This window comes from Lissotriton vulgaris, chromosome 9 (assembly GCF_964263255.1).
Source record: "Lissotriton vulgaris chromosome 9, aLisVul1.2, whole genome shotgun sequence".
In the NCBI taxonomy this organism is placed as follows: domain Eukaryota; kingdom Metazoa; phylum Chordata; class Amphibia; order Caudata; family Salamandridae; genus Lissotriton; species Lissotriton vulgaris.
The window spans coordinates 335,251,559-335,266,118 of NC_141697.1; the positions used below are offsets into that span (position 1 = coordinate 335,251,559).

Below are 14,560 nucleotides of genomic sequence, written 5' to 3' on the forward strand. Positions count from 1 at the left end.
GCCCCCCAGTGTGGGTCCTGCAGGTGTCTAAGGATCGGTGCACTCCCCTCCGGTATTGCAGAGCGTGTGCACGGTGATTCCGCCGGGGTGAGATCCCAGCGCGGTCCGCCTGATGTCGCCGTAGATGCAGGACCCCCCCCCCCCCCCCCTTGAAGCGCGGCGCTGCGCCGCCGGCGTCCGCTGCGTTTAGGCGCCTCACCGCTCCAGTGGCATTGCAGTTCCTCGCCGTGATGCGAGCAGGTGAGCGTGTGCTCGTACAGGGGGGGCCGCTGCAGTAGTTCAGCTCCAGGGGCGAGGGGGGTCACCCGGCCCTTGCTCGTCAGACGTCACTGCAGTGTGTTGGGTAGGCCACGACACTGGGCCTGGTGCTCCTGCTGAGGCCCTGGCCTCGCGTAGCCAGGGACACTGGGCCAGTCTCGCCCAGCAGGGCCACTGTCACTCCGTTAACGCCGGGGCGGGCCCAGGTAAGCAAACAGCCTCAGGTTTGGATGATGGGTGGGTGAGGGTCATCTCCGGGTCCACTCGTAGCTGCAGCTCAAACAGGATGTGGGAAATGGAGAATCGGCCACGGGTAGGGGAGCTCTGATCGGAGCTCTACCCTTCCACGTCCGTCACCATTGCGCGCCAAGCCACGCCCCATCTGTGTCGACTCATTAGGTTGTGATTCTGGGTGAATCGCTTAATAATCAAGTAATCTCCCAGTGCCTACAAACACATGAATCTTTCCTCGTGTAATGTAACTGGGGGTCAAGTAAATAGCTCCAATACCTTCGGGTAGAGTTCGCGCTATAGAAAACTAAAATGCTGGTGAGGAAACAGTAAGACTGTTCTGAAAATGGTTATGCAATTGAAGGAGCATGAAAAGGAGACGTTCGGATAGAGTTAGAACACAATTAAAGAACAGAGTTTGTCATACAGAGTTGAAAGTAAATGTGGGATGGATAAAGCAAGTGATAAAAATAGAAACCCCTCACTAAAGTACTCAAATTGGTCCTAAAAGTAAAGGAACACCGCTCCAAAAGGGATAACAAGCAGCGTGTACGCGGGCAGGGAGGGGTTGTGAGAGCATGCAAATGAAAGTGATTAGCGCACTAGAGAACAAGCTGTAGCCTGGTGACTAACGAGGAGGGAGGGGAAGAAGGGTAGTGAGAGCAGAGAGCACGCGCTGCTGACGAGAGGAAATTATCTTTTTAACCAATGGGGTTAACCCAGTATCCCTTATGATTTAGTCCACGCGAGGAGCAACGCCGTAAAGGAAGAATAATAATTCGGAACGCTGTATCATTAACGCCACATATAGTTGAGAGAGTGCTGTGGGCGTTCAAGCCTAGGATTCCCAATTTGGATGGGATACTACCTATGGACTATACCATAAATTGGTTTAGCACACCGGATTGGAATTGAGAAAGGATCGATCTTTTGACCCATTGAACCCACCATCCTGTTGAAGTTACCGTCGGCGACAGAAGTTGCTGTCACACCGACAGAGTTGATCTCTTCAGTTCCTAACCCCCAGATGCCCGGCTGGGCATAAAGGTATATGTGTGTTCCCCCCGTCCAACACAGTCCTGAGGAAGACCCGCCGTGACGCCGAAAGGGCGCTTTCAGAGGGTCGAAACGTCGACATATAGCATACTGGACCTATAGTAACAAATCGCTGTATTGAATATTGATTAAGGCGATATACAGTTGGATATCATACAATATAAGCCCTGTTAAAAGCGTCCCCTTTTTACACATCACTTGTATAAATTGTTGATTACACTTGCGCCGTGAGCACTTTGTCACTTTGCACTGTTCATTCACTTTTCAGCCTCTTTTGTAAATTGTATAATTGAAGTATACATGAATGACTACAATTCATAAAACATATTATGAATATATAGATGGCTTGGATTCTGTTTCTTTAGAAACTGAAATTCATAAAGAATCTTTTTATGGAAATGCCTTAACTGTTAAAGTGTTAATCAAATGTCATACATGTCATTTAGATATTGAAAGAAATACGTGGCACCCGTATGAACCATTTGTTGTTATTATTGACGAGAGAGGAAAGCCAGATGGCGCCTCTTTTCGCAAGCACGCGTGTAACCGCAAACTCTAGGCCAGGCCATGGTAGCTTTTCCTGATGTCCGCACTGGCTAAGGAGCGACCTAAAAAAGGGGACAGACTACACCAATGGAAATTTGACAAACAAATTACTTCCCCTTAGGTAACGCCTTATATGGTAGAGACATGATCTGGCTGCAGATTCCTTACCTGTGAACTTCCCAGGCGTCAGACTGGACACGGAAGATATCTTGAGCAGGCGTCGATTGGCTCAGCGTAACAGCATATCCGTCATCGTGACGTCCGCATCTTTAATATAGGCGCAACTTGGGCACGCCGACATCAGTACTTTTCGCGTCTTTCCACACAAGAAGCGCAGAGCCACGAAGTTGACTGACAGTGATGTGTTTATACAACTAGGGCCCTGAAGGGGAACAGCCCTGACAGAAGTAAAGTATCCGCAGTGCAGGGAGGATAGGCGAGTCGGTAAGGAATCTACGGCTAGATCAGGTCTCTACCAAAAAAAGTGTTACCAAAAGGTAAGTAACTGGTCCATCTGATAGATACATCTAGCCATGGATTCTTTACCTGTAAAAGATACCCAAGCAATTCCATCCTCGGAGGGCCTGCGGAAAAGTTTAGCCCAGGACCGAAAAGCCAAAATGGACCCTTCCCTACGTAATTGATTGTTCAGGAAATAATGCTTGGCAACATGTGCAGGGATGCCCACTTAGCTTCATGGCAGATGTCAGAAACTAAGACACCACGCTGGAAAGATGTGGTGGCTGTCTTAGCCCTGATGGAATGAGATTTTCGGCCTTCTGGAGGCTGCTTCTTTGCCAGGACTAACAGAGCTTAATGTAGATAATGACCCATTGGGAGAGGGTTCTCTTCTGTACAGCACGTCTCTACTTTGCTCCAAAGTACCAAACAAAGATTTGATCGCCCACCTGGAACTCTTTAGTGCAGTATAGGTAGAATAACGCTCTTTTGGGGGCCAGGCGGTGGAGAAGTTTTTCTTCCTTAGAAGAATATGGCGGGCATAGAAGGTGGGCAAGGTGAAAAGGTGTCAATGCTTTAGGCAAAAAAAGAGGCACTACCTTGTCTGGGAAGGTGGCCGGGTAAGGAGGCCAATAAAAGGAGTGCATGCATCTTGCTCATCCTCCTGACAGAAATTATTGCCACTAAAAAGGCAGTCTTAATGGTGACCAGCCAGAGGGGGAAATTCTGCAGTGGCTCGAATGGTGCACATCAGGTAAGTGAGGACCAAGTAAAGGTCCCACCGAGGCATGATGAAAAGGTGAAGGGGGAAACAAATGGGTAAGCCCCTTCAAAAATATATGTACAATAGGGGACTTTAATAATAACGGTTGGTCTAGCCACCATCGAAAAGTAGAAAGGGCCAATACGTAACCCTTGTGTGCCCAGAGCATAACACTGCTGGGCAACAGACCGGATGAAAAGGAGAATGTCAGATAGGGAGCAGACAAAGGGCCGATAGACCATTCTGTAAAATATTTACAAAAAGTTAGCTATCGGAAGTAGTATACCGATTTAGTAGAGGCTGTCAAATAACTTTGCACACTTCGAGAGGACGGTCAAATTCTGTCAACTGTCGCCACTCAATCCCCGCGCACGGAGGCGGGTTTACAGGTTTGAGTGAAAGACCTTTCTCTGCTGCTGCAACAGAAGATCCTCCCAAAGGGGCAGCCTGAACGGAGTATTGATGCTCATTAACAGAAGCATGGGATACCAAACTCTGAGTGCCCAGTCTAGTCACAAGAATGACTTGGGCCCGGTTGCTCCTAATGTCTTGAGCACACTGGTCAGCAGTGGTATGGGCAGAAAGAAGGCCTGAGCTCCACTCGAGACGAAAAGGGTTAGCGAGCGAGAGTAATCTTGGAAACGCCAACGCGTTAAACTGAAATCATGTGCTTGACAGAGGCGAACAGATATAACCAAGGATCTCCCCCACAGCTGAAAGTCTCTGCGCCACCTCCAGATGGACGCCACTCGTGATCCACCAGTCACAGACAGCGGACTTTGTCCGGCCTGGCGTTCAAGGATCCGGCCAGGTGCTGAACCACCAGGGATATGTGTTGTTCCAGCCGAGTGGCGCAGAGCCTCAACAGAATTTCCACAACTCCACCCCGCCCAGTTTGTTGCAGTACCACATAGCGGTGGTGTTGTATGTAGACACCTGAACGAGCCTTCCCTTGAGGGATGGTAAGAAGGCTTTCGGTGCCAATCAGATCGCTTGGAGATCCAACAGGTTGATGTGGAGCACGGCTTCCGCCAGAGACCAGTCCTCTGATCTCCAGCTCCCCTATACAGCCGCCGATCCCAGGAATGACATGTCAGTCACTACTGTGAGATCTGGTTGGGGGAGGGAGAGGTGTCCGTGTGATTCATTTGCAGTTTGTTAGCCACTACTCCAGATCTCGCACAGTTCCCTCCGAGATCTGGATCAAGTCAGTGACTAACTTAAAATCCCACTGCAGAGCCCGCATATGCCATCTGCCATGATTCAATAGTAGGATGCCATGAGACTCAGCAACCTCATAATCAGTCTCACCAAAATCCAAGATAGAGGTGAATATCCAGGACTTGCTGTCGGTCAATAGGCCTGAAACTGCACTGTGTCCAGAACAGCTTCAATGACAGGGTGCGGCTGGGAAGGAGTCAGGTGCGACTTGGGCACATTGATAGTGAACCCCAGCAGATGCAGACGGTTGGAGGTGGGAGATGACTGCCTGGGGTGAGCCCTCCTTCAATAGCCAGTTCTGGGGAGTAAGAGGAGAATGTACAACACTGGAACCCCTTATCAAAGTAGATGAGCTGCGACCACTGCCATCACCTTGGTGAACAACAGAGGGGCACTGGTAAATCTGAAGGGGAGCACGGAGAACAGAGTGCTTGTGGTCCATTGTAAAACCACAGGTAGCAACGATGGGCAGATAGGACTGGATGTGGAAGTAAGGGTCCTGCAAGTTTAGAGCTACCATACAGTCTAATGGGCACAAGGTAGAAAGAGCCAGAGGGATCATCTTGAACTTCTCTTTTCTGAGAAAGTAGTTGAGGGTTCAGAGGTCGAAGATATGACTAAGTCCTCCATCCCTTTTGGGGACCAGAAAGTAGCAGGAAAGCAACCACAGCCTACTTCTGGCACAAGAACTGTATGGCTCCCTTGGCCAAGAGAGTGATGACTTCTTCTCATAGTAAAGCTAGGTGATCCTCCATCAGCCAATCCTATGTAGGAGGCATGGATTAGTAGTCTCGACGTAGAGGGAGTAGCCCCTTTAGACTATCTGTAGAACCCACCTGTCCGGGGTGATGTCCAGCCAGTGATGCAGGGGATGGTGTATCCTGCCACCAACTGGGCACCCATGATCTAGGAGTATTGGACTAGGAGGGTCTGGAGGGGTGTGGGTAAGTTTGTGGCTTGACATTTGTCACCCAACCCAATAGGGGATCAGGACGAGCTGCGCCCACATGGAGGCTCCAAAACTTGCAATCCTCTGGCTAGGTTAGGGCTGAAGCCCATTCCGTTTCTTTTAATGGGAGGCGGAGGAGGGGATGACCGAGGTCCAAGGATTTGGCTGTAGCCCGCAACTACTTGAAGCGCTCTAGCACTGTATCCACCCCATCTCCAAAGAGATGAGCCATCAAAGGGCATGTCTATCAGGTTGGCTTGGACATCCCCAGAGAAACCAGATATTCACAACCAGGCGTGTCACTTAACAGCCATAGTTGAGAAAATCACTCTGCTCAGCGAGTCTGTTGTGTCAAGGCCACAGCGTATACTAAACTTTGATGCATCTCTCCAGTCTGCAACAGCTTGGGAGAGGGCAGCCTGGGCCTTCTCTGGGATTTGTGGCAGCACGTGCGCAACCATCTCCCTCGGGGAATGGGAATAATGGCCCAAGAGACATGAAATGTTAATGACTGTAAAGCTATGCGGACGAAGAAAATTTTATTTTTGAAGCTAGAGTTGGAATGTGTATATATATATATATATATATATATATTCAATTTTCAATTTAGATAAGTCCATTCAGTGACAGATAAATGAAAGGTGGTGTTGGCCTTTCTGGAATTCAAACCTGCGGCTAAGAAGTTCACATGTATTTTACTCATTAAGCCAACTTGTGAGCAGTTACTGAGCAACACATTAGCTTTTGGACAGAAAATACCTCAAGACATCCTTCGATATGTCCTAGCAAAGTTAATCTACAAGAAATTTAAAGTACAGCTCAAGTGACGCATACAATGAAGTCTGGGCACAGTAACACTGCAGAAGCAGACTTCAAATTGCTTTACTCATAGCTACAGTAAGAAACAAAAAAAAATGCAATAATAATGTGTCATCTTCTCCCTGTCCATTTACAAACTCTGCTAAGTCGCATCAAAGATTGCACGAGTTGAACGATTTCCAGTGAACATTTATTGTAATTTTGTGTACCACATTTTTGTGCGGTGGAAACAAATCAAAAAGAAAACTGGGATCCAGTATAACCATTGCCATGTTTTTATGGACATGGAAATACCATGATTTAGTGTCAACCGTAGTTTAACCAGATTATAAACAGCCCATTAAACCAGTGTATCAAGATCAACTTTCATAATTGAACCACATACCACAATATTCCTGCCTACCATACACACCCAGACAGCACCACAACTGGGCAAGCATTACATAGGTTTAAAGTTTCTGTAGGCCATTCTGCCACTTGCATTCAAAGTTAGAATAACGCAAATTTACTTAGGTCCCCCACCAGGAAGCACACGTTTAGCTTTCAACACTAAATCAACTCTCCTCATCCCAAAAAGGACGGGTCCTCCAGAAGCCACTAGGAAATTCCACAGGAGTGTACTTTAAAAAAAGCGTCACACCCCCTAGGAGGACTACCCACCACCAGGAAATAAAAGGTTTTGTTTAGTTCCGGGTTCTATTGTGCCATAGGGAGAAGTGACCAGGCAGATTGAAAAGGAGTATTTAAAGGAACAGGGGTCCCCCATCTAAGATGGCATGGGTATGAAGGAAGCAAAGCAGAATAAAATAAATGGAGGTTGGAACATGTGGGTGAGTTTGCGACTCAGACTTCTATAAAGCTCTTGACTAAGAAGCACACTGTTCATGCCCTCCAGAACTGAACAAATTGCTGTTAACACTTTACTAGATAATTGGTCTGCTGTGCAAGAAATTCTTACAGGTTATATGTTAGGTCTTGTACGCTAGACAGCACTAGGAATCTGTTAATGGTTTAAAATAGCTCAGTGGGCTTATAGCCTGGCCATTGATTGGCTCGGTTGCCAAATTTGCTTGCTTCTTACTGGATGGCTCTCTTGTCCCATCTTGAATGTGTTCCTCCCCTGAAGCATAGCCTCTTTGTCATCCATTTAATTGTGTGGATTGTAATATTGAATGGCTTGTTCTGGTTAAGGACTCCAGGAGAGTGCATGTGTGTTTCAGTTCTCTCTCTCATCTACTTCTCCCTGCCTACCACCATGTTGCTTTCTACCCCATGTGCTTCTCCTTCCAACTCAGTGCTGCTGTGTCACTCTTGCTCCCCTACTATGCTTGCTTTTTTCTCATCCACCTTCTAGTCCACTGTCCTCGTCCCTTACCTAAGAGGGTATTCATGCTACTCCTTTACCCATTCATCCTGGATCAAGCAAAATAATTTTTAAAAGAGTCAGCGTCCTACGAAGTGACGCAACCGTAGCGGCGGCAATAGTGTTTTTGTCTTTTTTAACTGATGCTGCACAGCTTCTGGAAAAAGTCTTGTTCCTTGGAAAACCTACTAGGAAAACGTTGGAATCAGTGCCACAAACATGAGGTCGGTGTAGTGCAGTTAGAAGAGTATATGGGCCTACTACAACTATATTTAAGTTAATCATGAAAGCAGATTCATTTTAGCACTAGTGTTAAAAAAAGGAAAAAAAATATTTGCTTCAGCACCAATGTACAGAATTCATAGACGTAGACAGTCGTAATAACTAGCATGCGTGATTGTCATTTCAAACAAATTTCATTTAAATGTACTTTTCCTGAGCCAATGATATAAAAACATGATTTAAAGACACCTTCTGTCGTGAGATTATTGCAGCATCACCAACATTAATATTTATGCCTTACGAGGATAGTGTAGCTATCTACAAGGCAACACAGAAACACTCTCGGGGCACTGGGGTGCCATTGCAATGAGAGCGCAAAGCGATAAAAAAAATGGCAGCGGCCATAGAACATCCCCAAAAAGGCCTCTGAAAACATCCGTTTCGAATTCATACAATTCAGCATTCGGCCTCACGCCACAAAAAAACTGAGCACATGTACCCAGGAGCTCAGTCTGACTTCCACCACGTCACGTGAGCTTATCCCAAACTTGAGTTTTGGAATACAGTGCAGACCATGCTCTCAGGTCACCGGCAAACCCAAGATTACTACTATGTAAGCCTGCTCGATTGGTATGTACCCCAGACCCTCTAAGGTGAAGTTTGCAACGGAATTCCCAGACGACCTACTGTTACTAACTAAACGTAGTATAACAACGTATTGGAAATCTGAGCAATACCCAAAAATGGGGGTGGTTGGAAGGCAAATGTGTTTTTCAGGGCAGAGATTAGCACTCCATATAGGAGGAGAGGGGAGAACTTAGAGGTCAACTGCATCTCTTTAGGATGAATTGTTAATGTGGACGAAGCAGCTTAGGGGTGAATATGAAAGAATATTTGCAACTAAGACTCTCGGATGATAGAATACTCAAAATTCGTTGAACTAACTAACATAGGACACTCGGTTGGGGACTGGCTGACAGTTCTGTCAGTCACAGTTACTATCTGTGCTTCTAATGCCAGGTTTGTTGCAGAAAATGGACCAGTTTCTAGAAATATACTGGTTCAAAGTGAATATGATCAATGTCATTTACATGCATTAACAAGTACCACACAATGTGGCGGTCACAATTAAAATTAGAACCACGTATGAGTATTTCAGACACTTTATGTGTAATAAATAGATATGTTATGATTAGCAGACAATCCTTAATCGACAGCACTACATGGAGAACTTCCATAAACCATCAGCCTTATACTAGATGAAAGTTGCAACACATTGTGGTTATACCATTTAAGTGTATTGCTTATGGATAAGCAGCTTGGCAACCAGCCATGCCAGCCCACCTAAAACCAAACAATATTGACAGCTTATGAGGAAAATCAAGACCATCTGGTCTCCGACCATAATCATGAGCATTTCAACCTTGAATCGCCACTCGTAAGACTTACAGTTATGCTACAGAGTCTCAACCACTACACCTGCTGGAAGGAGATTCCATCTACCCCTTTCTGCACACAGTTGGTACTACTACCAAGAGTTCTCCATTACACCCCTGCCTCCCACACAACCCACCATGGCTCATGACACTCATTAGGTTTTTGCATTCTACAAAATGATCAGGACCAGGGTTACTATAGGCTAAAATGCATACATAAAGGCCAAGGAGAAGCCCATGTGCAAAATCCCAGCCTCAACAGGAGCCACAATTTCTCCTTTCCACAAATCTCACCTACGAGGTAGCTTTTTCGGGGCTCTAACGGCAGAATTGCGTTTTTCAAAAAGACATGAAGTTATGAGACAGCTTAACATTGCAGAGCCCCTAAAAACCTGGCTTCGCACGGCGACCACTTCATAAATTAACCAGTGCTGCACGGACCACCTCGATTCCCATGTGAGATATTGCACGCTTCTACCATCCTCGGATTTAGAACACAGCAACACAAAGGACTGCTTTTTCACAACAGAGTCATGCAATATTCTCACAGCGTGCCTGTCCACGTTTGTTGCACTAGAATGATGGTCAAAACAGCTCAAGCCTACCAACTACTCATATGCTGTAGCCAGTTCCAAGCAAACGCAATGGTGCCACATTGACAGCTGCCCATTATATAAAAGTAAACAGGTTTAATTTCTTCCCTATTTTCAGAATGCGCCCCCCCTCCCCCCAATTCGGCTGAAAATCCTGCTCCCTTAACTAGGCAACATTAAGTGATGCCCTAATAACGAGTTGGAGATTAAAATGCAATTCTTATTAAACCTCAGCATTTAACCTAAAGTTTCAACGCCCTATGTTGCCACAGTTCGTACCCTTCCGATACTAGATCTGCAGGCTTGGGTCTACAAAACAGCTTTGATTAACCCATACCAAACCCTAACCCCAAATCGCGCAATGCCCCATAGAGTTACTGGCCGCCATTTGACAATTCGTTAAATTGTGCTAGTGAGTCCAGGTGATGCGTTCCTGCACTCACTTTTGGGAGCAGACATATTCATAACAAGGCTCTGACCCAGGGTAGGAGACAAATTACGCAGGTTGGAGATATAGATAAGAAGAAAAAAAAAAAAACAGCGACAAATCGGAGGAAGCATGAAAGAAAAAAAAAAGCCAGCAAATGATAGACTAGACGTGTAAAGGGAGTCGACGTCCTTGTCATTGAGAGGCCTTTTCAGACATACTTAGGGACCAATATGAAATTACGAGTTTCGAGTGTTGTTCGTAGGTTACATGTGTGGCACAATGTCAGGCAAAGATTACCTCTCCCAGGTCACACCTAATAATTGCTTTGGATCGTTGGCATTTACTTAACATGTCAACGCACTGGAGCAGCATTGTTTTTTATCCAAGCTAAACTCGATACAGGTTGCAATAAATATATGTGTTGTAACCAGATCTGTAATTGCAGTTCAAACATCTAAAACAGCGGAAACCACATCACACACCTCTGTCGCTTCCTCCTAACACTCCACTGCTACTCAATTATGTGCTTCACAGCGACTCCATGAACGAGAACTACGCCCGGGTAAATAGGTGTCGTTTTGCTATTCTATTGCAACCACGTGGATTGAGTAATCTTGCGTACCTTTTACCACTTTCTCGAAAAAGTGACAGTATCTATATGCCGAGAGGTTTACTAGAAAACCAACACTTTCAAACGCCGCAAAATTGTGTTAGTTCGCTGCGTGTGAAAACACGACGAAAATCGACGATTAACTTTATAGCTGATCTTGTAAATCTGTATAATTGTGTAGTCCGAAAGCCAGTCAACAAAACTCCAGGGTGGTTACAACACGGCGAAGAGGGTAATCCAGCTGCAGATCGTGGTGCAAACAGGTACTTCACGAGCTTATGGCCCACTACTTTCCATATAGGGCGAAGCAATATTGAGCGGTGGCACACTAGCCCTGCAAGCAGACCACTTTGGTCTTGTTTCCATAAAAAGAAGGCATGTCACTTTACGCCGCACGGTTTCCCCAACTCGGTAATTATGCTAGAACCATTCCTGCTTTGGGGCTAGGATGACGAGACAGTAAGAACACGAACCACCACTTCGACTGTTGCAAAGAATACAAGTCCAAGCGTTGCAAATCCGCAAAACGAAAATTCCGAGGGGGGCATCCGAGGTCACAGTATAGCCCATCACCGAGTGCAGAAGCTGCAAAACATCCACTGCCGCTAGAGGGCGATCCAGACCCGACACAATTATGCGAATCGGGTCTAGTGATTTGAATGCCGTTTTCTCATTACAAAACTGGGTGACTCGCCCAAGATCACACGCCCTGCGCCACTGTTTCCTTGGGAACGCTTATAAATAGACTAGGCCATGCATCAAACACTACTGGTTAACAGGTCGCGTCTGAATGCGCGACTAACGTAATGCAGGTAGCTTTAAATTCTATCATTCATCGTACAGAGCATAGAAAAATGGAAGATGGACGGGAGTCTGGGTGGCACTTTCATGTCAAGCTGGGTTTGGGTCTATCCTAAAATCGCCGAGAAGACACGCAGTTTTCTAGCAGAAATACGGTGTACTGCTGCGAAAAAAGTAACGTGCCACCCAATAACATCACGATTGAGACCTCTAGCATATGTCAGGTCTCTTCTACATCAAACAATACTTTTAATTAGGAAACATTCAGAAAACTACCACGAAAACTACGGCCACAAAAATAAACGATTCGAAGGAAGAGTATGTACAAAAACAAACGATGGGATCGGGTCGCCTGGTGCAATGAACCAGTAATTATAAGAGCCCACCCTTTTCAACAGGGACACATGCGAATCATCTATACCCCGTTAATTCAAAAGACTGCTACATTATTTTATTTAAAAAAAACACATAATAAAGAAAGCAAGTAGACAGGTGGTTTACAATTTAATCATCAACCCGAGGAGTACATTATGAAGGAGGCAGATGGGAAACATCACCATTTGAAGCGAACACAAAGCAAGCCCATTTAGAAATATGCAATTGAACAAATTCCAGTCGCCCAAAAAAAATATATATATATATATATTATACACACACACACACACACACACACACACATACACCACTACAAAATACGTTATTTCCAAGACAGACATCCGCAGGCCATCAATTCGAATGGAATGTTGACAAATACAACAGTTTTCGACACAGCATAAAATGCATTGGTTTCTTCGTCACCTAAGAACACACATCCAGTGCGGATTATTCATGAGCGTTACATTCGTATGGCATACGCAAACTAAAACCTGAAGGATCGTAGAAGCCAACAACTATTTGATGCGTCGGGGAAGGTCGGATTTTTCTTAATTTGCAAGATACTTGTTATGTGATCTTTCGAAAGGGAATCCATCCTCACCACAGACACACGAAGTCGGACCTCAAAAAACTTGAGACGGTTTTGCACAACCACTGCTCCACAGGTTAAATAAAGGTAACGGGGTCGCACGCGCAAAGGCACCCTGCATCAGAGTATCAATCCACACAGTTTACCTACCATTTTGGTTGCGAAAGGGTTGTGTAGGTTTCGGTGAACAGATGTAACCTGGCCCTTAGAGTATGGGTTTTGAGAGAGGGCGGCCGGCTCTGCTGTCCGCACGAAGCAACGACCTTCCAAGCTGAAGCGGCTCCACTGAGTGCTCGGAAGCGTCAGGCTGCGCGGCCACCCTATTATACCATGGTATCCCTCCGCCAATAGTTTTTCCAACCCAACCTGGACCTTCTTTCGGTGTCGCATATCCCACCCACCTCTCACTCTAATAGTGACGTAGCGAAAGGCTCCCCGCCCCGCCCTCGTGCCGTATCTGTTGGCGAAGCCACGCGCTAACCCTCCTCCTCGGTACTGCGGAACGTGCGCCCCCGCCCCCCGATCTAGCCGCACGCCCGACTGCGGCGCGTGGCCACGCCTCAGGCCCACGGCAATTTGAAGGAGGGAGAATGTGGGGTTTGGACGGCAGTGAGTGGACGGGGTTTGTCCGTTACTGCAGAAGAATGGACGCAGCGCGGCAGTCAATGCGGGAGTTCTGCGGAGAGTGGTGAAACTTTCTTTGTAAGCTTTTGTTCGCCAATGCGCAATCGCCCTCATTCTTCTCGACCGGGGAGCAATAGTGGAAGACGGAGCAGTCTGTGATATGTATTCCTTCCCCGAAACGCGTATAATATATATAGCTTAAACAATATACTTTTCTTTAAAAAAAAACTGCTTTATAACGTTTTTTTGCTTGGCAAAACCAAAATGTGTTCTTTTTATTATGTTATACATATTATTTTAAATCGAACTTCCTTTTAATGAAGACCTCTCCTTTTGCTCGCTAAACTAATAATCAGTGTCAAGTAAATGTTACTGTCCTGCATAACATTTAGTGTTCAAAGTACTCTGGTATGAAAATGTCTATGATGTTGCATTTACATTTTTGAGGGTCGCAGCGCACATATAGTGCAGCTTCCAGTGCAACACATTCAGACATTGCAATAAACTTCATACAGGGGATTTTTTGTGTTGATAGGCTGGTAATGAAATTAATCTTCTCTAGAGCAGGTACAATTATTGCAGAACCAATAGACCTGACCTTTTACATGGCGAATCGTCTGATACAAGTTGTGTTGCCCCCAGCTGCCTTTCAAAGAAAGTCCCAAAATGAATTAACATCTTCAGCTACAAGGAGCTAGATGAAGCACCCCTTTATGAAAAGATTGCATTAAAATAATTAAGCTGTCACATCAAAGAAGAGTGTTATGAAAGGAAGATAGACGATTACGTTTGTATTGTAAGCTGAGAACTTAAATGAGATACCCAGCAATGTACTTCAGAGATGGTTGACAAAGGGCGAGTATTTTTGTTGCATCTATTAAAAAATACTATGTACACAGTTGTCCTTACTCCGAAGTAAAACGTTGTACGTGCAACAATATGTTGTCAAGACAGCAAAGTAAAACAAAATGAATGCAAAGAGACAACTAATAAACAGCAGTGTTTTCATTGCAGGTAAAGTTACGCAAACAGCATGCACACCCAAAGGAAAAAAAGCTATAAACCAGCATTTAAAACGTTGTGCTGTCAGCAAAGTACATGCATCTACTAACGCATACTGTGTCAATTAGAAGTTGCGCATCATGCAATATTTTATGTCTTGCAAAAGGGCTGTTTGATGCCCAGTCAACAAAAACCTAGTAGGAACACATGTTG

General features: G+C 45.5%; 1 protein-coding gene across 1 annotated transcript in view; it reads right to left on the reverse strand.

The window, feature by feature from the left end:
- Positions 1 to 13,016, reverse strand: part of CALM1 (calmodulin 1) — a 59,520-nt gene extending 46,504 nt beyond the window's left edge. Inside the window, exon 1 of the mRNA XM_086937671.1 lies at positions 12,872 to 13,016. Coding sequence (XP_086793797.1) covers positions 12,872 to 12,874 — 3 coding nt within the window. The 5' untranslated portion in view covers positions 12,875 to 13,016. The remainder of the gene's footprint in view (positions 1 to 12,871) is intronic.
- Positions 13,017 to 14,560: the final 1,544 nt, after the last annotated feature.